Genomic DNA, 26,037 nt, shown 5'->3' with positions numbered 1-26,037 from the left:
GCTATGGAACCTTCTGGAAATGGACTACACAATTTTAGAAACAAACACAAAAAATGCAAAAGCATTGCAAAAGCAACGATGGTCCACATCTTTCTAACACATCTATCTGTTCAGATATGTCTCATAATCAGCATCTGGCTAAATCTTTTTCAAACAGGCTGATCACCAAACTCTTAACTACATTACAGAAATCTGATTTTACTACCTTTCAATTTTTTGCTTTATCTTCCATAGTCTTAAACCATTAAAATGGTAATAAAGATCATAATTAACAATGCACAAAACAGTTACAGGCTGGAAATGATAATGATACAACACATTGCCTATGACAGCACTTGTCTACGAATTATTTTTAACAGTAATATCTATTAGGCACTTTTTTTTCTGATAAACTGTTCCAGTGTGTTCTGGTATTTTGGTAAGAGGGGTTTGATACAGAATCACATGATGCACATGAAATTTGCAAGAAGCAGAGTTTTTGATAACATGGAAAGCTAAAGATATGCCGATAAAACATGCAACGAAGATCAGTCCAGGGACACAACTAGTGATGCAATCTACTCACAGTCAATGTTCCAGGTATAACAGGTGAAGCCAGACGTTTATTGATGGGCTGAAAGGTAGCAGCAGGGACTCCAGCAACGGTATTTACTATGACATTTCCACTTACTGTAGCTGAAAGCAAGCCAGGATTAAATGTGAGATTCTAAAAATGAAAATCTGAATGTCCTATCGTCTCCAATGCCTAATTATAAAGTCTTCTTACCAGTCTGTATACTTGTCCCCGTAACTGCTGTTTTGATTGTGCCCGCCTATTTAGAAGACAATTGAGGTAACAGTTCAGAAAACAATAAAAGAAAACTGAATACAGTTCTTACTCTACCATGCTGTTTAACACAATGCTGCATTCCTGAAGTGACAAAATAAGACAAATGCAGTAAAACGCACAGATGCTTCTGCAGTTGTTCATTCATCAACAACAACTGATGTATATATTAGGATTCTGCCACACTAACGAGCAATTGGAGACCAGTCAAATGTTGGTAAATACTGGTCATTTGACATGCTTGTTAGCAGAAGAAGGGAGCAGTATCTTACTCTGACACACCACAGACAACCAGTCACACATGAACATCACTGAGCAGTAGATATACAGCAATACTTATGGGTCAGAACCCATCCTTGTGTCTTTTTCTGTAAAAGCTGCAGTATTCTTGCCCTTCAACAAGCAAAATAACATCCCCAGTGCCTGCACATATTAGTATGCAAACCGGTCTGGCTCTAAAAGCAAAAGCCTCAGACCTGTCATCAGATTAATTAAAACAGACTCTAGATTTAAGGAAGCCATGAAAACTTTGCACAGATTGGCAATAGAACAACCATGGTAGGTCCTGTATGATGCAACATTACACTTGCCTTGCAAAGGTTAATAAAGCTTTGGCTTTTAAGCTACTTTAAACAGAGTAGCTCTTACAGACACATTCTTTTTATTTTCCAAGTTCTTTGTATAAACACTGTTCACTGACTGTGTACATGTATTTGCTCAGACTTGATTAAGTGAAATTTAAGCCTAAACTGAAAAAGGTAAAAAATCTTTGCAAAGGATATGGTGTTTTTCCACCCCAGAATGCCAAGACCGATTGCTGTAATGGTACAAACATAGTCTTAAATGAGCAAAAAAGAAGATACCCAGCATACTCGGGGAAAAAAAAGAAAGAAAGAAAGAAATAGCTTTTACCTCACTATACTGACCTAAAATTTTCACTTTCCAGAGAAAATAAAACACACAAATATGGTACACACAGAAGAACTGAAGTTACTACATCAGAGGCACCAAGCCCTCCCTTTCTTACCAATACTGCTGTGTTGGCCACAGTAGTTACTGCAGTCTGCACTACTGCCTGTGGCTGCTGAACTACCTGTGCCTGAGCCTGCGGCTGAGGTTGAGCTTGTGCTTGCTGTACAGCTGGTTGCTGAGCTTGCTGCTGGCCAGCTTGCTGCTGCTGAGGCTGCGGACCTGTCTGTTGCTGTGCCCTCTGCTGTTCAGCCAAAGCCTAGGAAATCAAATTGTGAGCTTCATAGTCTTCAAAACATCGCATGTAACAATCAGGATGTATTTTTTAAAAAAACCAACAAAACCCCTTTAATTCTAATCACGTTTTATATATCTGCGTGCAGAGACAGCATACAAATCTGTCTTCACTGTACCTCTCTAAGTTACATGACCTAACTAGTTTCAAACTACAACCTATATTCATGGTTATATGGCTTAGAGCAGAGCACAAGCAATTTACCATCAACAAGCAAGGACAAGTATCTCTTTCTGAATAATGTAAGAAAGAAGGCTACAGAATGGTCAAGAATAAAACAAGAATTTTAAATGTTTTTAATGTATTTTCAAAAAAGATGCTTCTAAACAATGAGTATGAGTATGACAAACAGGCCCAAGGAAAGGTCCCTCTTTGAACCTTGGGTATCTAAACCCTAGTCCACGAACAAGCTGCAGCTGCTCGTAATATCTACTGTACTGCCAAACTTCTCCCAGGAGGCAGATTTTCTCATACTCCCCCTGTTGCCTAGTTTTTTAATTACTACAGTCATATGTATAGCTGAGATGGAGACCATACCTTTTTCTCTTTTGCAATGCGTTCTGCTCGGAGGGATGCAACTTGAATTGGAGGAAGTGGCTTATCATAGTTGATTCCACTAGAAACAATGATAAGACAGAGCACACAATCATTAAAAATAAGTAACTGAAAGGTAAAAAGGAAAAGAAAAAAAGCACTTTTATGCAATTCATAACTCCTTTAAGACAGAGAGTGCCCACCTTTCTGCAAGCACTGATGCATGCTTTGGATTCTTCTGGAAAGGATTCATGCCAAGTCTGAAATTGAGCAAAACTGTATTACTGGAGACAGAAAAAAACTTAAAAACAATATTTAATTTCACACGTTTTAGCAGATGACGCTGCCGTTTTGGTGAAGTTTTCACGATATTCCCACAAGTACTGGAGCCTGCACACAGACAGACATTTTAAGAAAGACTCAGAGTAAATATTAAATGAATACAGAAAAAGTTACTGCAGGAATATATGTAGAAAACAATGTACTACTAAGCAGCACAGACATCAAAATGTTTACGATTCAGGCAAATGGAAAGTGTAGTTTATAAAGTAGATTAAAAAAACCCCAACTGAGTGCTCTTCTGTTCTTAATCACATAAAACAAATTCATGCAGTGAGTAAAAGCTAACCCAAACACATGAAATATGAAGGTGTTCCAGTTACACAAGGCCAGGATGCAAGGAAAGAGATCAAGAACAGAAAAACAAAACAGCAGTTTGAAAGAGAGGGTAAAATAACTCTTGGTTGCGAAAGCAATTCAGAACACAGTACAGTTTCCAGGAGATCTGTGGTAACAGGGAGATCGAATGATCCCAGTTAAACTTACAGAGGTTTGATAGGTGGACTTCTTTTCCCTGCAATCATTTTCATCATCTCGAAATGATTAGTATAAAGTTGTGTGTGGGTTGCACCCTCATCTTGAGCATAGATCTGATTGGTACGAAGTGGGCGACTGTTTTTAGTCTAAAAAATGAAAAAAACCCAACATTCAATTGCAAACACACCCACATGGCATTTCGTCTATGTATAAACACATGGTGCGCTTGTAGATTATTTAAAAACGTACTCCAACATATCTATCACAGACTGGTTTCTGCCTCGTGTCACTGATAACTTACTGTTACACAAAACTCTATGGGAAATATATAAAGAAAGAGCAAAATAATGAGCAGTTCTCACGGTCACACTGGCATCAGCACTTGGGGACATACAAAATGGCAAACTCTAATTTGAAAAAGAATCTTTGCTTTAGTTTAGATTTTGCAAGTTTAATTCAGTACCCAAACCAAGAGCCCATTAGTTTATAGTTATGCATAGCGCACACATAATAATATAAAACCATCACTGCACTGCTCTCCCAACAAAGCTATGTTAACATCCAACACACCATGCCATTCTAATACTTGGCTTCTCCTAAGTAGAAACTGCCAGTCAGGGACAAACCTGCTTATTAGCCAGAGCATGGGACTACAGTCAGAAGTTCTAGATTTTCTACCCAGTTCTGTCACTAAATTGCTGTATGTTTTGGAAGAAGCTGTTTATAATCATGGAATTTATTTTTGTTTCTGTAGCATACTATCATCCTCATTTACTAAAAGGTGCTTCAAGCATTAAATTCACTATGTATTTGTAATCCACTTAGACTCTAGCATGAAGTACATTCTTAGAGATCTTAAGTACCCTCATAATAATCAGGATAAGTTATATGGTGGTTGTTAGGTGGAAAAATACCCACTACAGTTTAAGTGAAATCACAAACTTTTTGCATGATTTAAAATTTATCTATCAAATCCAAAAGCTGAAGTCTGGTGTCAATCCACTGTATCAACAAAGAAAGGAAAAATAAATTTGGAATTGTAATTGATGTTTCAGAACTCAAGTAACACTCAACATGGATCTCATATGAATTATCTGCCCACCTCCATTGCTGCTAAATACCACAGTGTCTAGATTTGATTTTGAAAGAATACCAATGCACACCTTATAAATACTTTTTGTCTTCTTTTTAGGATTAGCTTCGTACATTAGCTGTAAAATAAGAAGGAAAGTTAGATGATCTTTTGTGGAAGATTTTGTTCAGGTGCTTTTTCTTTTCAAAGAAATGACATAAAATAAGTGGAAATCCTGATGAGGATAATTTTATAATCTTTTAAAAGTTATTTATTTACACTGTTGAAACATTTAACAAAAAAACAAGTGTTTATGGAGATAAGGAAAAAAAACTCTACAAACTTAAGGTAAAAAAAGACGCATCATTCTATGTAAACTCACCTTTCCTTCTTCCCTTGGAATAATGACATTTTCATATCTGTTTCGGCATTGTTTTGGTGAGCGATAGACTCTGCTGCATGAGTTAACAACATCACTAACAAGGTCCCAATTGGGAGTGTGTGCTGGCGATACAACAGCAAGATTTAAAGGAAGCTCCAGCAGCTGCTTCACTGCCTACAATAGATAAAGGTACAAAAGCTTCAGAAGACAAATCATTCCAATCTTCCAAACCTACCCTTATCTGCATGTGTCCACACACCATTACTACAACGATACAGTCGGCCTAGGGCTCAGGCTATGTTCACCTACATTCATCGAGAATAAATAAGCATAAAATACTATTATGCAGACTGATATGCAAGAAAACACTTGGAGATTGGTATGAGAAACAGAGAGCTGCCATTCGAGTGCTGCTCTCTTCTCAAAGGTGGGGAGAACCTTAGCTGCATTATCCAATGTCCAGCCAGCACAATTAATCTGGAACATAATAGTAAGTGTTCTCTACAACAAAAATAGGACTTAATCATGCATTTTGTAATTTAACCTTTAATTTATCCTTAGAGGAACACAAATGATAGGCAATCTGTTCTGAGCAAAATGCCAAACTAGCCATTAAGAATTAGAAATAACCTTGAAGAGATAAAGTGCAGAAAGCCATTTCTGAAATTAGAAGCCAAAATACAATAAATAATAACAGCAGAAAGTGCAGGTATCATCTGACCTGCAGAAGTGCCCAGTCTTCACTGATCAACCACTCTGGGTTATCCTGTCCAGCCTCAGCAGCTGGTTTGACAAGAGTTGGCAAAGGCTTGGCAAACTGTGTTTGTTGTTTCAACAAGATGTTTTTCTTTTGCTCTTTGCCCTCTCGGCGCATTTTCAACATTCCTGGAGTTGCTCGATCAAAAAGTGAACGAGGTGGAATAACTGTCTCTCCGTGACGTTGCTTTTTCTTCCTACCTGCAGCTAAGAAGAAAAAAAAACAAAATTCTTCGTAAATAGTTACTACCATTCTTTGATTCTTCTGTTACTTATAGCTGCAAAATGCTCCTACATGTGTACAGGCTATTCCCCACTGCCTCTTAAAAGCGTACTGTCAGTAACTAAACAAAGCCTGGTATAAAGAAGAGCCTTTTCCTAACTCACATAGTAGAATGCCCATTTTCTAAAATTGTCCTTTTAAAAACACCTGTATGTCTAAATAGAAAGACGCAATGCAAGAACTGAGGCTTCCAGTGATTCTATTGCTTCAAGACCATGGTGAGACAAAAATTTCCATCTCTTCAAACCTGCAGATTTATCTTTACTGGACCAGACATGTAGGAGGTATGAAAAATCCCTTGATTTTTTTTTAACTTTCAGCAATAAATCTCAGAACAGTTTTGAAGAAACACTTACCAGATGGATCTGTTTTGTGTCGTTTACGTTCCTTCCTGACATACACTGGAGGCAACTTTGATTCTGGAATAGGCGTGGTATCATACATCAGGCACATAACAGAATCTATGTAGATATCATTGTCATCCTGAGGTGGAGTGGGAGGAGTCCAAAGCTACACAGAACAAAATTTGTAGTTACTGCAATATTAACTCTCCACTGATCTTTATGTTTCAAAAAATTAAAAGCCTGTTTAGGCTGCCTGGTGTTACTTTTACTTACTGGCATTATTTCAGTTTGTCCATCTGGACCTTCATAGACATATTCCTACACAGCAAAAAGAGAATACAATTCAAATGATCCAACTGAACCCTGAAGAAAAAGGTCTTCAGAATAACTCTTAAGAAATACACTATTAAGAAAAACAAGACTAATCAGGAATTACTTTGTTGTATGCATCCTCCCGAGTGTAGGTTAGAAGTTCCTCTTCATCCTCCCAAAACATTTTTTGCTCTTTTTCCTTTAACTCCTTCATATGCTGGACTTCCCATGCTTTCTTTGCAGTTTTCAATTCCATCTAGATGAAAGTCAGACTCCTTATAAACTTTATGCAGTAACAGACACTGGATTAAAATGTATCAATTTGTATTTTATGGACAAACTCCCTGAACTTTGACATTTTCAGGCACAGAAATCTTAAAGCAATTTCTTAACAGAGATTTTCCCAATCATTTAGAAGAGATTTTTCTGGTCTCTGTTGCGGGTCTTTAAATCCTCACAATAAAGCAAACTCATAATTTCAGTTAAACAACCAAGACAACCAGAACACAGCTCCTTTACCCAAAAAAGCAGGCTCACTGAAATTAATGAAAATTTTCCCCGCGCTATCAATGGAGTACAACAAATATTTGCTGAGCTGTTCTGAAGAATGTCATTTCCATCTTATAAAAAAGAAATTAAGAACTGACACCTGCTTAAATCAAGAGAATCCCAAAATAATAAGCTCTGTGTAAGGCATTCCAGTGTTCATAAAGTACAGCAAGAGAAGATCACAAAAGTGCCTACAATCTATTCCCCGTCATTGGAGAAACTTCCACTTCACATTGCAAATACAACCCTGCTTGCACATACTGTGCCAGAACAACATGGAAAAGAAAGATTTGTTGTTTTACCTCATTGAACCGTGGCTCATTCTCATCAACTGAAACATGGAAGAGCTCCAAATAATTCATAGCATACTTCTCAATTGGAGTCAGCTGAGAGAACATATCAAGTAAAAAAAAAAAGTTAGTATTGAGGATAATAGAAGTTAACTGAAGGCAAGTGTATCAAAGCTCTCCTTAAAACTGATCTCCCCCTCTGATGGCTTAACATCTTAAGTCAGTAGGACGTCTCCCATCCATTTAAAGGGAGTATCAATCCCATAGACAACAAAGTTGCTTTAAGGCCAGACTGCAAAGAAATTGAAATATTTGAACTAAACATTACTTTTTAACCAAATAATCATGGAAAGTCATGGTACCTGATCCACAACAGCAACTAACTCCTGCAGCTGTGAGGGCTCTTCATTGTATTTTGTCTCGCAGAGCTCTGAGATTAAAGGTTCAATGTTTGACTCGGGTCCTATTTCTTGTACATGATCATTTGACTCCTCATCCTCTTGTTCAATACTGTTGAGGGCCTTTCAGAAAGATGTATTTTAAAAATAATGAAGACTTCAAAAATATGGAAAGAAACCCCATAAAAAGTTCACTGAAATCCAACACAAATTTCTGGAATAAGTCTCTGCTGAGGCAAGAGAAAGAGTCCCCAGAAAGTATACAACTCAACTGTGGGCTTTTTAGAAGTTTTGTTACAAGGAAAATGACAAAATGACATAAAACTACCAGAAAAAAAGATTGACAGAATTCACCCAGATAAAAAAAGGTAAGGTAAGGCAGCGGTTTAATACTAATGTTGCACAGCTGTACTTTTAATGTATATATTAATAATTACCTCTATGAATGGTCTTGCAACTTTAGGTGAAATATTTTCAGCTGGAGATGGCTCTTGAGAAAGTACTACAAATTCTTCTGCTTTCACTCTAAATCCAGAATCCTCCATAGGAGAATGAACCTCAAACAATTCCTGAATCGTTTGCTTGGTAAGCAGAAGAAAAAAAAAAAGAAAAAAAAAAGAGAAGTACATTCACCTTTCAGGACCATTCTATTTTTTTTATATAATTTTGAATTAGCTCAGGTTCAAGTGACCTTATAAACTATGGACTGACTAAAACAAAAATAAACCTCTATCTATTATTTCTGGAAAATTGTCCATTTTCTCCTCTGTAACTTTCTCCTGTAGGACTACAGAGTAGAATAAAGTGTTAACAGTTCATTTTTATAGGGAAGTCAGAAATACACTGTCTCATCCTGCACTACCATATTGGGAGTGCCAGAAGAAGGTGGACTAGCTTCATCAGTGCAGTCACTGTCTTCTGCATCTTCAAAGCAGCAATTGAGAGCCTATCTCACTAACTACCCAAACTTTGTATTTTGCATTTTTAAAGTTGTTGAAACCTTCATCTTTACAAGCTCTGCAGAATTTTGCAGCAGGGTGCAAGAAAACAGAATATGTTAAGTCACATAGGTGATGTCTGTTCATCACTGTGCAAGTAACAGAACAAAAGCAGATGGACAGTATTTGAGAGAATGTGGCCCTAACACCTAGAGTTCAAGCAATCATTAAATCTAATATGCTTACCTATCAATCCTAGTCCAAACAGATTTCTACTAAACTGTTATTAAACACTCCAACACAGATGCTTGAATTTATTAAACACTGCAACACAGGTGTTTGAACATATTTTGAATACTAACTTACCTGTGTTAAAAAGGCCATTGAATAGTCATTTCCCTGAGCAGCTACTTCTCTGATCAAGTCCTTTGTGCCATTTTTCAAAAGCTTCTCTTCTACAGAATTACCACTGACAAGCCTAAAAAAAAAAAAAAAAAAAAAAAAAAAGGAAAAAGAAAAGAACATAAATTTGTTAAGTCTTTTCCAAAACAGCTTTCAGAAACAAAAAAGAGAAATTGACCTTAGAGAGTAACACTGAACTCTTAAAATGTGGTGGTTTGTGGGGGTTTTTTTTTTAGTTCTGGTACAGGCCCAGAACAAAACACATACTACCACCTCTACTTTAAAGCTTTCTTTTAAAAATTAGTGTAATTAAAAAAAAAAAAAAAAAAAAAAATCAAAACCCACCTCACTTAAAAAATTCCATGTAAACTAACACAAAAAACCCATGCAGGTATGATTCATTCATTACATTTGGTATTAAGACAGACCACATTTTCATACAATAACCTGGCATAATTTTTATTGAAGTGAGATGAAGTTTTCAGCACTGTTTACACTTTATTTCAGATCATACAGAGTAGCACTATCTGAATTAACCTTACATTAAAGCATGTTAAAGAGCGGTCATTGATCTGTAACCATCACCTGTATATATGGATATCTTTACATCTCCCAATTCTGTCACACCATTCCTGAGCTTTTGCATCCATCACTGGGTTTAGATCATTGTCATAGAACACAACAGTGTCTGCCTCAACAAGATTGACTCCAGTGGAACGACTGTGAGAGGAAAGGATGGCACAGAAAATGCGCTTGTCTCTGTTGAAAATTTTCATCAGCTCCTACATAAATGGAATAAAAGCAAGGAGTAAATAAACTATACATCAAAATAAAATGCCAAACCAAATTCACGATAGCCTAATAAAAATCAGACAAAAACAAGTCAAGCGTTTCAAAATGAGAAGAAACAAGGCAAATTTCCTTCTCCTGCTGTAGCGTATAAAAGCCTGAGCAGCACATATTGCTGTACCAGTGGACAACCATTAGGGCAAACTTACCTGCCGTTGTTCATGGTTAGCATATTCATCAATCCTCACAAATGTGAGGAAATGGAAATTCAGAAACAATTCCAGTATGTCCAACATCAGAATCATCTGTGACAAAATCAGCACTCGGCGCCCTTCAGATTTCAACTTTTGAAGCAAGACAGCAAGAGCTTCTAATTTTCCTATATTTCAAACAAGAAAACCAATAATGGTTTTATGTAGAAATGCCATTCCTGTGAAACAGGAAATTACTGAAATATTATCGCCAAATGTCCCCCTTTACCTGAGTCATACTGCACCAGCCGGAGGTCAGGGAACTGTAGCAAGTGAGGAGTTGTAATCTGTTGCAACTGATGCAAGTGTGGAGCTGCCTTCTGCTTAAGACTGTGCTTAAGGAGTTTCAATCTATGACTATATGAAGGGGGAGGATTTGCTACATACAAACATGGGGGAGCAGCAACTGCAGCTGGCAATACAAAGAGAGCCCTGTGAAAAGCATCAAAAAAAGGGAATATCAGTTTTAAAAGTTACATACAAAATTATCAACTACAGCAATAATTTTCAGCCTGTCAACCATGTAATTTTACACTATTATCTAACCACTTTAAATAAAGTGACTTCGTAAGTGTTGCATACCCTCAAAGTGTTAATATTCTCTATCTCCCTTTATCTTTTTGTTTTATTTTGCCTGCTATGATGATAGCCTCTGTTAAGGTGTTTGCACTGTGACCACTGCATTCAGTCACTGGAGCTCAAACACAAGGAACACCCGCCATACCAAACTTACTAAAAGCAATTCAAAAAAGTTTGAGTTCTTCTAATTGCATTTCATGTTTCTAGAAAACTGCAGCTATCGCTCTGCACACAATCCACTAAGTGTCAGCTTTAACTAAATTAGCTTCTGCCTATATCTCTGTGTCTTAACTCTTGTTGGTTGGCTCTACGAGGTAACTACTTGGAAGTAAATTCAAAGCATAAGAATGTAAGCTTAAGTATGGTCAGCTGAATTTGGGCTTGAAATTAGGAATGAAGCACTGAAAACTCTTTATTATAAAGATTCTAAAAGAAACAGAAGTGGTTGTTATTTTTATGTTCATACTGCACATCATTTACTGCTAAACAAATCAGTCTAAACCAAACAAGCTCATGGACAGAAACAAAGTTTTAAAGCTTTTTTGAAAAGGAGTGTTTAAGAAATAACCAAATGTATTAAAGGCTCACTAGGCAGAGTCACACATTACCTGTTAACAACATGCTTTAGAGATTCTTGTTGCTGAACTGAAGTCAGGATCATTTCTTGCAATGGGTTACTTGGGCTTCCAGAGGCACTTGAAGAAAGGCAACAGTTCACAAAGCCAGCCCACCTCCAACTGTTGTCTTCACTGGAAGACAGCTGAGAGGGCCTTCTTTCACCAGTCAAAGAACAAACACTCAGCAAGTCTCTGCCATACATTGGGGCCCGTGAACAACGTCGCTCATTGCCAGAAAATATTCTGTCCAGGCGCTCCTTCAAAAGCCGGTTCTTTTCTTCATATGTTTCCTTTGCCAAGAAAAGTTGAAAAAAAACCCCATTTGCTGCTCATCAGAATCACTTAGGAATTTGAGTTTCTTTAGAATGAAGCTATCAAGATCAGAGCACTGTTTACTTTATGCCAACATCCCAGATTATAACACCTACGTAGACCAATCACAGAAGGTGTAAAATTTGGATAAAATTTGAAGACTACAGCTAAATTCAATTCATATTAAAGAGTCAATTCTTAGTTGAGTATCTTCTTGCTTTTTTAAAAGTACATTTTCAAAGTTTTGGAAACAAAACAAAATCATTTATATTTAGGGTATTTCAATTAACACACTAATACTGATAAGGTGCAGTTCTTGCACAGTTTAACATATACTTGATGTTTCCCTATGCTTTATAGGTTGCTTGATTATCTTTTCTAAAAACTGGTTACAATTTAAAATCTATAAAAATCTGCCCCATTGCCTTTGTGTTCAAAACACCCAGAAAATCTTACAATTCCCCTTTACTTATGCATTACTACATAATTACGATACATTACAGTTACAAGAACCTGTCTGCTGTCATAGCACCAGAAAGTTGTTAGCTGCTTTTATATACCGGAATTTATTTTAAACTATGGGCATTTTCATCTGAAACACTGACAAAAGTTGGGGTTTTTACCTACTCTGTTATCATCAAAGTTCCTAATTAATTCCAACTTTGTAAATTTTAGCTTCCAACTATTACATGGACTTCGTAACAATCCTGAGAAGTTCTGCTTGCATAAGAAAATAAAAATTAAGTACCTGCGATTGTCCATGTGTAGGTGCTGGTTTTAACACTGATCCCATGTCACCAGGTGATGACAAATTAGTAACTGCAGTTCTACCTGGAATACAAACTGAGGATAAACCTTGTGTTTATATATTTATTCTTCTGAAGATTGGTTTCATTTATTATTTTCAATAAGTAGACATTTCATAGCTGTAACACATCATAACTGCACACATATTTTTAGTCTAAATGTCCATTGGGTATTGCAAATTTGTACTTTGTTACACATCAGATCTCTGACAGATATTTACACTAACTGTTTTCACAAAAATCCAAGATAGATCAATGGAATTTTACTTTACTTTGCACCAGAACTGCTGCATTTGTAGTTTATTCAAAATGTCGTGTATAGCGCAATAGGTATTAACATTTAGAAGTTATGCTCTAAATCACAGAATCATAGAACGGCTTGGGTTGGGGATCTAGTTCCAACCCCCCTGCCATGGGCAAGGAAGAGATTGTTCTAATTTATCTTAAACAAATCATCTAAGATTTTTCAGAAAACATATGAATTCAGTATATTTACAAACTGATTAAACTATATGATGGAATCTCACAGTAGCATTCTTGTGAATTCAACTGCTAGGAGATATTTTCCCTGAGAGCTAAGGAAACTGTAAGACCATTACACACAAGTAAACTAATCGAAACTACAGTAATACCCTTCATGTACTAGCAGACTACAGACACTGTGTAGCAGTTATTTTCTTGGTAAGATACATAGGTTTTTATCTCAGCCAGAATGCATTGTTCATCAGCACTGATTATTTGTACTAGAAAAGCAGCACAACCCTCCACTAGTCACTGTGAAACTGTACTTAGTGGTGAGTCAATACACCCATAAATAACCGCATTCAAGTTAACAAGCAGGTGCTATCCTTTACACTAACAGACTCCAAGGAGTATGTGGAAGTTTAAACTTTGCCTTTCTGCATTTTTATTAAAAACAAGCTAATACAGGTAGCCACTATAAATCCAATTTTACTACAAAGCTACACATGAGCTCAGCAATTACAGTTGCCAATCACTCAAAGCAATGGAATTTATTTGGCATAATTCTGAATTTCCAAAATGCAGAAAGTCAAAATAAGTATTTTTAATACACTTTACATCTTCCTCCAGCGATGAACAGCAAAAATAATAATGTTTTCTTTTATCAATTGGAAACAGTACTTTAGTAGTTATTGCTTTTCACAGAGCTCTCTTTTCACCATCATGACAGTAGTAAGATGCACGAGTTTTTGTAGAAATCTTACATCAATTTTCATTCTGAACTGTGGCCATATTAGGAGTACCTGTAATGTAATCAGAGCTGGGGGGTGAAACATTTGAGCCACAGATCTTCCAAACTATGACAGAAATCCTTTACCTCCCAACAACTGGGAGGCTGTTGAAGCTTCCTCTCCCTTTTTATGATGAGATGTTTACTCTTCAGAAAGTCAAAATATGAACTTCAAGGGCACATTAATACATCAAAAAGGAGCCGTAAACAGTCTGTTTTGAGGGAATGGTTTATATCTAGAGAAAATTACAGCAGATGGCCACTTCCAGGGAACGAACTCCTAGCATTGCATTTATCATCATTTAACAATCTACTGTTTTGTTGTAAATGCATCCTAGACAGCAATTTCTCTATTGTTTTTTGATCAACATCTTGATCGTGTTTTTAAGCAAGGAACTGATCATATTTGCAGCAAGGCACCAAACACCTAAGCAGTATTTGCATAGGGAAAGGGAAAACAGTAGCTTGATTAGACAGAGAAGCAAAGAAAATTAGATAAAAGCAAAATCAATGTAGAAAAATGGAGAGGATTGCTGGACATTCTGTCAGTATAGAAAATATTAATCCTGACCTTTCTTTGAAAAAAGTAACAAAGTATTTCAAACTCACTTCTTCCCACAAAAATCTGACCTAAGACACAACTGGTTAAAAAAATTCTGTACATTTAATACAGTTGCAAACTCTCCCAAGTTTGTACTAAAAAATTATCTAAAATTCCAGTACACATCACACACAGATCAGAAGGATTTTTCTCATAGTTTACCTGCTTCTGAACTCACCTTACAGAATTATGATCTATAACCATTTGGAGTTACATATCAATGTGATTTTAGTAATTGAATGTTTGGATAGAGACATTTCTTCCGGCTAGAAAACCTACCTTGCTGTGTCACTGCTGTGGAAGTTGGGACACCTGCTTGATGTTGGTTTCCTAAAGCATTCAGAGCATTCTGAACAGTTCCCGCTTGGGAAACCGTTTGCATGACAACTGGACCCTGAGGTCTCAAATACTGCTGACCAGGTGCTGAAACAATCTGAAGAACACTTCCTGCAATGGAGGATTTAAAAAAAAATTAGGCTGGATAGAGTGGAAAAGAATAAATAGTGCTCTCTAGCAAAAGATACTACTGTTACAAACGGATCGTTACTGCTTCAAACTATGTTCAATTTTCCCAGACAAGTTCATTACACCAATCTGATTTAAAGTTGCATAATATCCGATAGGAGGGAAACACCTCAGTCTTCACAGTTAAAGAGGAGTTTCATGTCATAGGGGTATCATTCTAAATCTAGGTATTTTATATGGAATTCAGATGAAATCCAATCAACCAAAAAATTCTCACTTAGCATTCCCTCTATTTATTTTGTTGGCCACAGATAACCAAGATGTCCAGGTTCTCCTGAATTTGGCAACACACATACCACCAGCAATGGAAATTTGGAAATTTCAGAGTAAAATGTATTGTAGGCAGAGCATTCAGGTCAGGGTAACAGTTGGGTCAAAATTCAGAGGCATGCCAATCTTTAAGTATTATTTACACCGTTTCAGAACAAACCAAGAACATCCTCAGTTTTGTCTCTTTCTGCTCATCAGGATGTTTATCGGAAATAATGCCTCACCTTACTTTAGCTACGTTGCATACACAGGAAAACAAATTCAATAATAAAATCTTGAAAAAACAATACAGAAAAAGAAAGTAACCGTGTCTTTCATTTGATAGGCATTTATTTTTCAAAACAGAGCTACCTTGTTATCTCTGTCTCACACAGAAAATAGGTAGAGCAGAACATTACAAGCAGTGGGGATGGAAAAACCTCCTTAACATATAGCAACAAGGAACATGCTGCCCATGTCAAAACATGAGCACTCTAAATAATGGAGAACTCCCTGTTTTGAAATAAGTACCTTGTAACTGCAAGGGTTGCCCTGCAGTGAGCTGGCGAAGTTGACTATGTGATAAAGTGAACTTGTTCCCTTGGAACTGCAGTGTTACAGGGGTCTCTGGCTGAGCAATTCTGCCTTGTGCTCCTGCTATAGAAGCCAGCTGGGCTATTTTTACTACCTCACCACCTGTTAAGGAGGGAAACAGGCATTAAGAAAAAACAAAGTGGGAGGTGGGTTGTTCAATATTCACAATTCTAAGTTTTGGTTAGTAAACTGGTGCTGAAGCGCCTTCCATGCATAATTATACTTAGTGCATCAAAAGTGTCATATAAAAGTTAAGCAGGTATTGCTTTCTATATTTGTTGGACAAACTGGAAAAAAGCTGATTGTTGAAAGGGTAAGAACATCAACATTTTAGAAGTTATCACTTTCATTAGCAAAAGAGTTAAGAGCTACCTGAAAACTCATGTGACACTTTGTAACAGAACGAGTATAGACATTAAAGTGATTTTCACTGCCTTTTCAAGAGCACGAAGGAAGGTTTAAGGAAGAGGCAAAAATATTCACCCATGTGGCACTGTAAATACACATTTGAAATGGCCTGAAATTTGCTGATGAAACGGGATTTATATTAAGCGATCTGCACTTAGACAAACCAAAAAGCTTTAAAGTGACAAGGACCAAGCTTTTTGTGATTTAAATGCAGAAAGGTTAGAGGCATTTAAGCGTTAAGTTTTATGATATTGAGAAAACATTGGCGAGAAAATTTAGCTTTTGTAAAGGCAGTGCATTACCCCAGAGATAAAATTAATACATCAGTGCTCAGTACTCTATACACATGCTAATAGGCAGTGCACATACAACCTTAAAGCAAAGCCTGATCGCTTTTCTCTGCCTAACAGTTGCGACGTTCCTCTCTGCGAGAGAGGCCTTTAGCAGATGGATTAGTGTTTAATATGAAAGGAATAATTAGGACAGAGCTAAAACATTTGGTCTGAAGGAAGTCTTGCCAGCAGAAGAAACATGCAGAAATAGGAGATTAAGTTGACACCGCTAATGTATGTCCACAGCAATTCTATTGTTTCTTATCCAATTTTCGATTTTCCTTGGTCATAAGCAACATACTGAGCAAGGCTAATCAGAAGAGTGAAAAAAAAACAACGATTCTGTACACATTTTAGGGTGCCTAGTAACTTAACCTCATTGTAGTACAAAGGTGGGAGAAACCTTGAAAGGGGAGGCCACTTACTAGGCAACCGTGCCTGGGCCTGAGAGGTCAGTACCAGCCTCTGAGGCAGCACACTCTGTTGGATGGTGTGCGAGGGGGCCTGTGGCTGAGCCTGGCCTAGCTGAGAGGCCTGCGCAGAGGTCTGGCCCCGCGGTTTCACAGGGTTGGCTGTGCTAGTTGCTGTGGTGAAGGTCGCTGCGGGCTGGTGTCTTGGAGCACTGGTGGAAGCCTGAGTTGTCTGAAACTGTGCTGCTGCGGCTGCAATCAATAAGGGTTGTTTGTGCAAGCTGTTAGAGGTTTTAACTCCACTCTTTTAAACAACCTGCATTAAAAAGAAACCTTCCAACAGGATATTAAAATGGCTACAGGAACGGCTTGTCCTTACAGACTGGGATTTCTATCCACACCTTTTACTCCATCCTATTTTTACAACATTATATATTTGGAAAGCATTGTTTAAAGGTTAAATAAATACACAAAAGCACTGTAAACTCCCGTCTTTGACAGAACATTACACGTGATCAGGGTTTAAATAACAACAGGGCCATATTTACTTCATATGCTAATAGTTAGGTTACACAAAGCTTAGTTTTGCATTATACTGGCAGATCATACAGTAGAGACTAGTGGGGAAATTTACTGGCAATTAATCTGTTGGTATTTTTAAGCCACTGGTATTCTAGACCATTAAGCTAGAGGGAAAAGGAGTTCTATTAACAGACTAACTTGTACCCGTCTATGCAGGGGCTCAGGTAACCAACCTAGCACTAACTCTCTTACCTTGATTTGAAGACACTGTAGCTATGGGTGATCTTCCTCGTACTTGTCCCTGTTGAGTTACCGTTGCTGTGGTCACCGTGCGTTGTACTTGAGTGCTTGGGAAAACTACGGTCCTGCCCTCAGGTTTCTGACCGTACTGAACGGGTTGAAACAACCTGAAAAGAGTATGAAAAGTCTAAGTCTACAGGAAGATCACGGTTTGGCCTTTAAAAATAAACTCTTCACCCGAGGAAAGTATAAACTGATCATATCAGATCCTACTCTCTTTCTCACAGATGGCTGAAGCTGGCAAGACTTATCACTTCAGCAAACTTCATGTGTGGACACTCTGTAAAGTCATTTTGCTAAGTCCAAGAAAGAAGAAAACTTTCATTGCCATGCGTCCAGTTTAATGCAGGATGAATCAGAATTACAGCAAACAGCTTAAAGAGTCTAGCCCAACATCTGGAAAAAGAACGGGGCTCTCCTATCGTTTCCAGAGAGACATCAACATGCCGGCAGGTCATCAGGCAGCTCCTTTGCATCAAAAAAAAAACCAGTTCCACATTACTCTGAAACCACTACTTTGCTAGGAGAGACATACTCTTAAAAAATTTACTGCTGTAAAACTTCCTATGTCTCTTACAACACTGCAAGCACAGCTAACACTGTAGGCCCAGGTTAGTCTTGAAGCATTATCTCCACGCTGATTTTGCAAAACAACACTCACTTGCCATAAACAAGGACCCCAAGAATAAAATTCATTTGCTGGTGAAGTAAAAACTATGGGAAATCCATAAACAAGCTTCAAATAGAATTGTATGCCTCAAAAAACCTATTAAAATAGAATCCCTATTTTCCAGGGTAAACAAGAAAGCAATAGAATAATAAAATGCAAAGTCAAGTCTGAGGTTTTGTGTGAATCACATTACCAGAGATGCAGACAGAACTCTGTAAATATAGCCACAGAACTCCATTTTCCTCCTGTAATTCTAGCTTAAAAGGAGGGCAGTTGTACGTACCTGCTTGGTTTGAGCTTCACTGGGTTGGGCCTAGCTGGTGGTGGAGGAGAGCTGTAGATTTCTTCAATCAACTTTCTAGTAACCTTTTGTTTTGGCAACATTTGTGCTTCATAATGAGTCATTTTGTTTTCCATTCCAATGAGATCAAAAAGAGACAGGTCTGACTCCTAGGGATATTGTAAAATAAGGTTTGTTTTATGTGATGACCTGAACAGTTAAATCCGCTCTATGTTCTATGCTGAATTCATTTTCTATATTTTACTTTTTAACTTGAAATAAATGCTGTAAGTTTAAAAACTAAACTATTAATTATTAGTCAAAACTGTCTAGAAACCTTGGAAATATATCTCAAACTGATAGTCTCATTTTAAGCATCAGCGTCAGAAGAAAAGGAATTGAAATTATAAGCCAGTTATGGAAATCAAAGCAAGGCACATTTAACAATGCTTCATATACCATAATTTCCAAAGAATTAAGTAGAACTCTTAGAAGGTGTTTGTTAACTATCCAGCTCAAATGCCAAACCATAAAGGTACACACATAATTTAGTAGAAAAAATATGAAAGACGGAAACAAGATCAGCCAAAAAGATCATCTCATCTGCTCCATTACTCATGCTTCTCTCTAATGCAATTATTTCCTTTGATTATCTCAAAGAGGGGGATCACTTCTTTAATGATAACACAAATAGTGGTACTTCAAATGGATTGACAGAAGTGTACTAATTTAGTCACTGAATCAATGTTCACTCATGTGATAAGTCTTGTTCTCCTTTAGCTACTGAAAGCAGAAAGAAAATTACAGAATGCCATAAATAAGCACTGTGCTACCCAGAGTGTTTTCAGTGTTGGAAAATTACTGCAAACATGAGTATGATGAAAGCAAAGCTAATTTCTCTTTGACCAAGTAGTTCATGAAAAATTACTGATTACAAACCACTTGAAAAGTTCAAACTACTATTACAAAAAAGAGATGCAGTAAGTATGCACTTGGTAGGCACAGTTACAGAATAGTGAATTCTTTCTATTTATAAACTTCAGGTAGGCTTAAGACATATAAGAAACAATAGTAAGTACTGAAATTCAACAAGGGCACTAAGAGAAAAAAAAACCAGTTTACTCTTCTACTCACCTTCCAAATATCCCTTTCTAGGGCACTCAGTACCAGAGACGCAGTTCTGTATTCCAGTGTTTCTGATACATAAGAGGTACTTGAAAGCCGAGGGTTTATCAGATCAGGGTGATTACAAATCCGTTGCAACTGCATCAGGACATGCAGGACACTGATGAAATGTCCACTTTTGAGGGCTTCTTGGGTCCTACCAAATAATTTATACAGAAATACATTAATTTAAGTATAGCTTTTATGGAGATGTCCCCAAACCACCAAGGTGAGAATGTGCAATGCAGCATGTTATGCAAAAGTCTTAAAACAAGCTTAGATTTTACCTAGGTCTTTCTAGAGCATTTTAAGTAGCACTGTACCAAACGTAAATTTGGAAACATGAAACTTAAGGACCAGTGCTACCCTACAGTCAAATACGACCTAACCATCTCCCTACCCTCTACCTGCTTTGTTTCTCTTTCATCCCTGCACCTATCAATAACCACTTGATACCACCACAAAGGTAAATGGGTGGGTGCAAGGAGAAACACTTTGGGCTTTAAGTAGTAAAGAACCACTCATTAGAGACAAATCCTAAATGAAAATAGCACAGCAAACCTGACCATTACGACTTGATTTTTAGGTTCCAGAGGTAAATGCGTATTTTCCACTAGGCCCATAGCATCACTTGCCTGTAATTTTAGTTTACAATGTCATCACGTTCTATTCACTGGTCACAGTGGAAATTTTCAGAAAAACACTAGAACACTTCCAACCATGACAATCATTTATCATCTTGCTTAAGCACCAAAAGTGACAGCATGTTTTATTTACTGTTTTAACTACTTACCCTGGTTGTAATATGACATCTTCATACATAGCTTTTTGTCGACTAGAAAGACGACACTTTAGCACATGTTCATATTTCTTTGTTAGCTGCTTTTCAACGTCTCTCTTTGATCTTCGCAAAATAAATGGCTGAATCATCTGAAACATTTCATAATTGAGGGGAAAAAAACCTTCTCACTTCAAAGATGCAGTTTTACAACAGGAAGCTAAACCTATTCACACCTAACACATTTGATGTGATAAACCTCATATGCCATATATAATCATATTGCTATGCACAGTTGTACAGGCATTAATTTGTTCTTTAATTTCTGAATGTTATGCTTCAAAATCTGAGCCTTGTATTATTTTTTTAAAAGAAATCTCCATACTATTCCAGTAGCAGAAACCCCTGCTTTCAGCAGGGCTTTCTGTCTGAACTGAACAAAGTGTTAAGAAAGGCCAGAAATTTCAAGCTGAACCACATCTTTCCATTTCTTCCTCCCCCCTACCCCCAACAGCTTAACTACTGTAGTAGGACAGATGAGAAAAAATTCCAACATACTCTGTGTAACCTGATGACCAGTTTATGGCAATAATCCTGGTTCTCCTCATTAGCTGCTTTTACTGGAAAATCTAGATAAGGTCTGGAAATTCCCGGAATCAGAAAATGTACCATGGTCCACAACTCCATCAATGTGTTATGCAAAGGAGTGTCTATCAGAAGCAAACGATGCTGGCTGTGAATAATAAAAGAAGATTTTTAAATGATACAGCATTTAGCTAGTATCATTATGAAAAGGACACCAATATTCAAAAATACTTCAGTGTAGCTTTAGGTTTGTCAGATACACAGAGGAAATAAGTACTGCTAATAAAATTAAATCTAGGATAAATTATCTTTTTAGTCTTGAATATACCACTAAACTAACTTCCTCACTGCAGAGTATCAGAACATACAAGGAGATCTGTTTGGGACCACAGAGTATCAGCAAAGAAGAGTTACAGCGTTATGACAGTGGCAACAAAAACATCCTGACCATGTCTCTGAATCCTAATTGTTTCAACTAAAGGCACCTCTGCAAGTGCATGTTGCCCAAGAATTTGGGCAGACCAAATCAAGAGGCTTTTTTCTCAGTTTTCTGTTGAGAGAACTGTGTGACACGAAGAGAGAAAACCCCACTGCCAGCAGGAAAACGATTTTCTGCTCCATACCTGCGGAGACTGAAAAGCGCCTCCCAGTGTTTCTCAGTCATGTTCTTTATTTGTTGCATCTCATCTACTATTAAGTATTTCCATCGCATTTTCATAAACGCTGGGTGGCCTTTGAACAGCTGTTTGTAGGAAGTAATACACACATTGAAGCTGTTGGGTTCTGTCCATTCCTACAAAAAGGAAAGAGAGGATGAGACAGAAAAATTAAGGCAGAACTCTCAAGTATCTTACAACCAGCTATTTCTTCACTAAGAACAGAAAGATGCTATGACCCAGAACATTCTAAAGGACAGTCTTGGCCTTTGAATTATAGTCAGTTCAGAAAGCAGGTTAAGTATTACACATATTGCTCAATACCATGGAGTTCTAAAAATGCCTTTGAAAATCTAGAACCGTTAGGTGTGAATCTCTTTGTAAACCAACTTGTAGTGTTAAAAACTTCTCATATCCCATCAGGATGTAAGGAACATACAGATAAATGCAGGTTAAAGGTCTTGCCATCTAAAATGCTATATAAAACAGTGAAAGAGTTGCAAAATACAGTACCTGTCTTTTTGCCCTAAGTTCCCTTTGGCTGCCAAAGTAGAGAAGTATTTTCAACCCTGGGCACCAGCGTTTCAATTCCAGCTCCCATTTCAGTATGTTACAGCTCCGTACAACAACAAGGTGAGGGCCCCAATTACCTACAGAAGGCAAAACATAGCAGTTAACAGTAGAAAGAGACTCCTGACAATTCATGTGGCTTATATTCTCCTCTGATTTTTAAATGCAGTGTGCTAAATTCATCATTAAAAGTTAGATCAAATAACAACAGAGGTATTTTAATGACTAATCTATTCTTTATTATTTTTCAGACCTTAAGTACCCCTTGTGTACCTAGTATCTATTTTTGCCTCAACTACATCAACTGCTTGAATACGAGATACTACCTCCACAACAAGTTTTGCCTTACTTATACTCTTAAACCATTCTCAGTACAATACTATTAGTAATATCTGAGATGATATACAAGACACACTTGTCCAATTGTTCATATTTACTCCTTGAATTTAACCATCTGTGGCCATTTGGTCATTAAACAATTTGTAAGGCGTTTTTATATTAATAAAACTAGGCTTCAGAAGAATTTTGTCACCTAGAAGGTAACCGCAGATTGATCAAACAGTATTTTGATAAGAAGGCACCCCTATGTCACACAATCTAAGCAAGTTTTCTGACATAATCTTACTCTGTGCATTAACTAAAGTCTGATACGGTTCTGCAGAAAAAAAACATGACCCTAGGCTACAATTCACAAAGATAGTGCTGGCCCAGTACCTGTCTAAAATTGTTAGGCAAATGAACATACCTTCATTACAAGCCAAGTGAGCAAAAAAGGCAATAATTTGTACTGTTTTTCCAAGCCCAGCTTCATCTGCCAGAATGCCATTGAGATTCTTCCTGTACAGCTTTGCTAGCCAATCCAGCCCAATCTTTTGATATTCTCTGAGAGGCCCATACAGCAGTGATGGAGTATTGTATTTTACCTGTAATGTGAATGATTTGATAGTTTTTTTCTGAGTTAAATTCATGGACCATATCATAAAGCATAACCATTCTATAGTTTAATAACTAGAAAATATTTATTGTAATTTGTTGCTAAAATCTGCATAATCATAAAAAAAGCATTCTTTACGTAAAAGCACAGACAGTAGCAGAAAATAGGGAGTCTTACCGCTGTTGTTATCCTAGAGCTGCCTTTAGGTAACAGCATTTCTGCTGCAGCAGCAACTTCTGCTATGTCTCGCATATGCTTCTTTGGAGGACTTGATCTGTCTATACCCTTGTACTGGTCAATGCTGAGAAGGGAGTCTATGAGGACAACTTCTTTCTGAGGACTTTCCCTATCAGAGATATGGTCTTCCATTTCTATGAGAGAGAAAAATTACACTGGCATTTAAAATAAACATCAGTAGCGGTTACACAAAGGAATTGAGATGGTTAGAATTCAGACAGGGGTCTAAAAGGAGGCAGCTAACTTTCAAAAACAATTTCATGATTTTCAGGCTAGTCAAGGTAAAATGAAAATAGCCTATGCTCAGGATCATGTTCATGTTCTGGACATTCACACTAGCTACAGTAACATGACCATTAGCTTTTCACAAGTCCTAGGGAGGTCCTCTAATGCTACTTAAAACCTACCCTCAAATATGTAATTCTATCATCACGTTAGTACAGAACAGATGGCAAATGTGTAATAAGAGCTAGCTATTAAGTGTGCTGTTTAATTCAGCATAGAGAGGCTTTTCTATGGCCCACTGTTGTTCCTGAGAATCTCATACATCTTGACTTTAAGACAGGCAAACACCACCACACTCTTTTCATAAACTGAGAAATGAAAAAAAAAAAAAAAAAAGGAAGAAATTTGTCACAGACCACTATCCAAAAATACTTAGTAATAACAGGAATAAGACTAATTTTTCTAAAGAGCATTCCAAATGCTTAGCAAGAAAGCCACTGTACTTTCCATTCATTCTTATATGTAACATTCTTCTTCACTTAAAAAGCAACATTTTAAATGTGATTCACTCAATATTTGTTTTCTCCTAGTATAAAATGTCTTTTAACAGAGACCTGAAGAGCCAATCAACTTATTTCACCTTGTAAGTCAGCACAACTTCTTCTAAACAAAATGTAATTTACCTTCCTCACTGCTATCCTCTTCACTGTCAGGCTTCGGCTGGGGCCAGTGAAAATTTTCTGCAAAGGCACCTTCATACATCTTTAGTAAATCTTCCAGAGGCAATTCAGCTGCAGGTCATTAAAGGATTTAAGTTTAAAAATATCAAAACTTGTAACAATCAATACCATTGTTTTTAATGTCATTATATTCTTCACAATTGTATAAAGCCAGTTTGCTAATCAGAAGTTAATTGAAGAGGTAATCATTAGGTGGATAATGGCAATATTTATTTAATGACCTCGATTACAGAGAACACTTGGCATTACATCAAGCAGTTTACTCACCCAGAGTGCTTTTTACTACATTACAAACCCACCATACAAACTGACAGTAAACCACTGCTTGGGGAGGTAGGTGCATCAAATCCAGCTGAGTGGTTGGAAGACAGTTCAAGACTTCAGAATTTCAAAACTGAGCTGTACCTCAACCCTGCTAAACAGCATCTCCACGATCCCTGGTCTGATCTGTTGAAGCAGGAATGTGCATGCTGGTGGTGGCCAATCAATCAGGAAACATCCTCATTAGGAACTTGGCTCACTGGCCAAGAGTTATAATCCCTCCAACTGGCCAGCTGGCTGCAGCCACTAAGCTGCCAAACAGACCAAACAAACAGATTTGGAAACTGCATATTAACTGCCAGGCGGGCTTCGCTTAACGGGAAGCTTGCCTCTAAAACTCAGCAAGGTTTTTACCACGGTAAGTGAAGTGATCCCTACGGGATGCTTTGCATACATCAAACTCCCCACAGCAGTTATTGTTACGTTGCTAATGAAAGAGAGCTGCTAGCCAGAGCATTGTTCCTAAAAGCCCCTTACCTTCAAGCATTTATACCGCCCCGCAGACCAGCACTTCAGGGCCCTTTCAGACCTATCAGGTAGGTCACAAAACCCTTCTGAGATACTCAGGACAGCTGATGATAAAATGTTCATGTTCAATCTGATACACTTCTTGTTTTTAGTATTTATGATGCACTCCTAGAACTTAGGTTGAGAGTCTTTTGGTGTGAGGTTTTGAAGAAATGCAGTGCTTCAGTAGAGAAATACTTTTTCTCAAGCCACCTTGTGTGATAACTAGTATATAAGTATACAGACTGCTTTATAAAGTACAGATGTTCATCATTATCCCATAAACTGCTACAGCTTTCCAAACAGAAAAAAATAAATTCAGATTACATATGACTGAACATCTGAATGCATTCAACTTCTCATCTATAACCCTATTTACAAATACAATAACTGCTGTGTGTTTTCACTTGTTTCAGAGCCTACCACAGAGAAGAATCAAGCTATACGCCTACCTTCTTTGGCTAGATTAGACAATTCAGTTTGATGGTTTATGTTTCCTTCTTTAGCTTCTTGTTCTTCAATTGTTTCTTCTTCATCTTCAACTAAAATAAAAATAAATGCTAATCTTGGCAGTCAAATTACACAATAATTCAGGAAGTTTGTAATTATATACCCCTGAAGTGTACTAGTATAGAATATTACAAGTTAGCAGGATTC

The 26,037-nt window shown here is 37.2% G+C and overlaps 1 protein-coding gene across 15 annotated transcripts in view; it reads right to left on the bottom strand.

Moving 5' to 3' along the window:
- LOC126041387 (E1A-binding protein p400-like) overlaps positions 1-26,037 on the bottom strand; it is a 53,210-nt gene that overhangs the window by 8,327 nt on the left and 18,846 nt on the right. For 6 of the 15 annotated variants that reach the window (XM_049806973.1, XM_049806975.1, XM_049806977.1 and 3 more), the window contains 35 exons: positions 25,833-25,922; positions 24,496-24,603; positions 23,528-23,721; positions 23,162-23,339; positions 22,360-22,496; positions 21,814-21,983; positions 21,164-21,338; positions 20,621-20,757; positions 19,798-19,984; positions 18,667-18,833; positions 17,666-17,820; positions 16,907-17,143; positions 15,679-15,843; positions 14,653-14,820; positions 12,463-12,557; positions 11,394-11,692; positions 10,436-10,638; positions 10,165-10,334; positions 9,752-9,948; positions 9,131-9,242; positions 8,264-8,407; positions 7,791-7,949; positions 7,441-7,524; positions 6,714-6,845; positions 6,551-6,595; positions 6,290-6,443; positions 5,616-5,857; positions 4,895-5,068; positions 4,604-4,651; positions 3,450-3,586; positions 2,828-2,884; positions 2,628-2,706; positions 1,854-2,054; positions 767-812; positions 566-675 (listed from right to left, as the gene is read on the bottom strand). In XM_049806973.1, the coding sequence (XP_049662930.1) occupies positions 566-675; positions 767-812; positions 1,854-2,054; positions 2,628-2,706; positions 2,828-2,884; positions 3,450-3,586; positions 4,604-4,651; positions 4,895-5,068; positions 5,616-5,857; positions 6,290-6,443; positions 6,551-6,595; positions 6,714-6,845; positions 7,441-7,524; positions 7,791-7,949; positions 8,264-8,407; positions 9,131-9,242; positions 9,752-9,948; positions 10,165-10,334; positions 10,436-10,638; positions 11,394-11,692; positions 12,463-12,557; positions 14,653-14,820; positions 15,679-15,843; positions 16,907-17,143; positions 17,666-17,820; positions 18,667-18,833; positions 19,798-19,984; positions 20,621-20,757; positions 21,164-21,338; positions 21,814-21,983; positions 22,360-22,496; positions 23,162-23,339; positions 23,528-23,721; positions 24,496-24,603; positions 25,833-25,922 (5,156 nt within the window). The remainder of the gene's footprint in view (positions 1-565; positions 676-766; positions 813-1,853; positions 2,055-2,627; positions 2,707-2,827; positions 2,885-3,449; positions 3,587-4,603; positions 4,652-4,894; positions 5,069-5,615; positions 5,858-6,289; positions 6,444-6,550; positions 6,596-6,713; positions 6,846-7,440; positions 7,525-7,790; positions 7,950-8,263; positions 8,408-9,130; positions 9,243-9,751; positions 9,949-10,164; positions 10,335-10,435; positions 10,639-11,393; positions 11,693-12,462; positions 12,558-14,652; positions 14,821-15,678; positions 15,844-16,906; positions 17,144-17,665; positions 17,821-18,666; positions 18,834-19,797; positions 19,985-20,620; positions 20,758-21,163; positions 21,339-21,813; positions 21,984-22,359; positions 22,497-23,161; positions 23,340-23,527; positions 23,722-24,495; positions 24,604-25,832; positions 25,923-26,037) is intronic. The other 9 variants (XM_049806978.1, XM_049806989.1, XM_049806986.1 and 6 more) reach the window with 5 other exon arrangements.

This window comes from Accipiter gentilis, chromosome 7 (assembly GCF_929443795.1).
Source record: "Accipiter gentilis chromosome 7, bAccGen1.1, whole genome shotgun sequence".
In the NCBI taxonomy this organism is placed as follows: domain Eukaryota; kingdom Metazoa; phylum Chordata; class Aves; order Accipitriformes; family Accipitridae; genus Astur; species Astur gentilis.
This window is presented reverse-complemented; position numbering and strand designations above follow the sequence as displayed.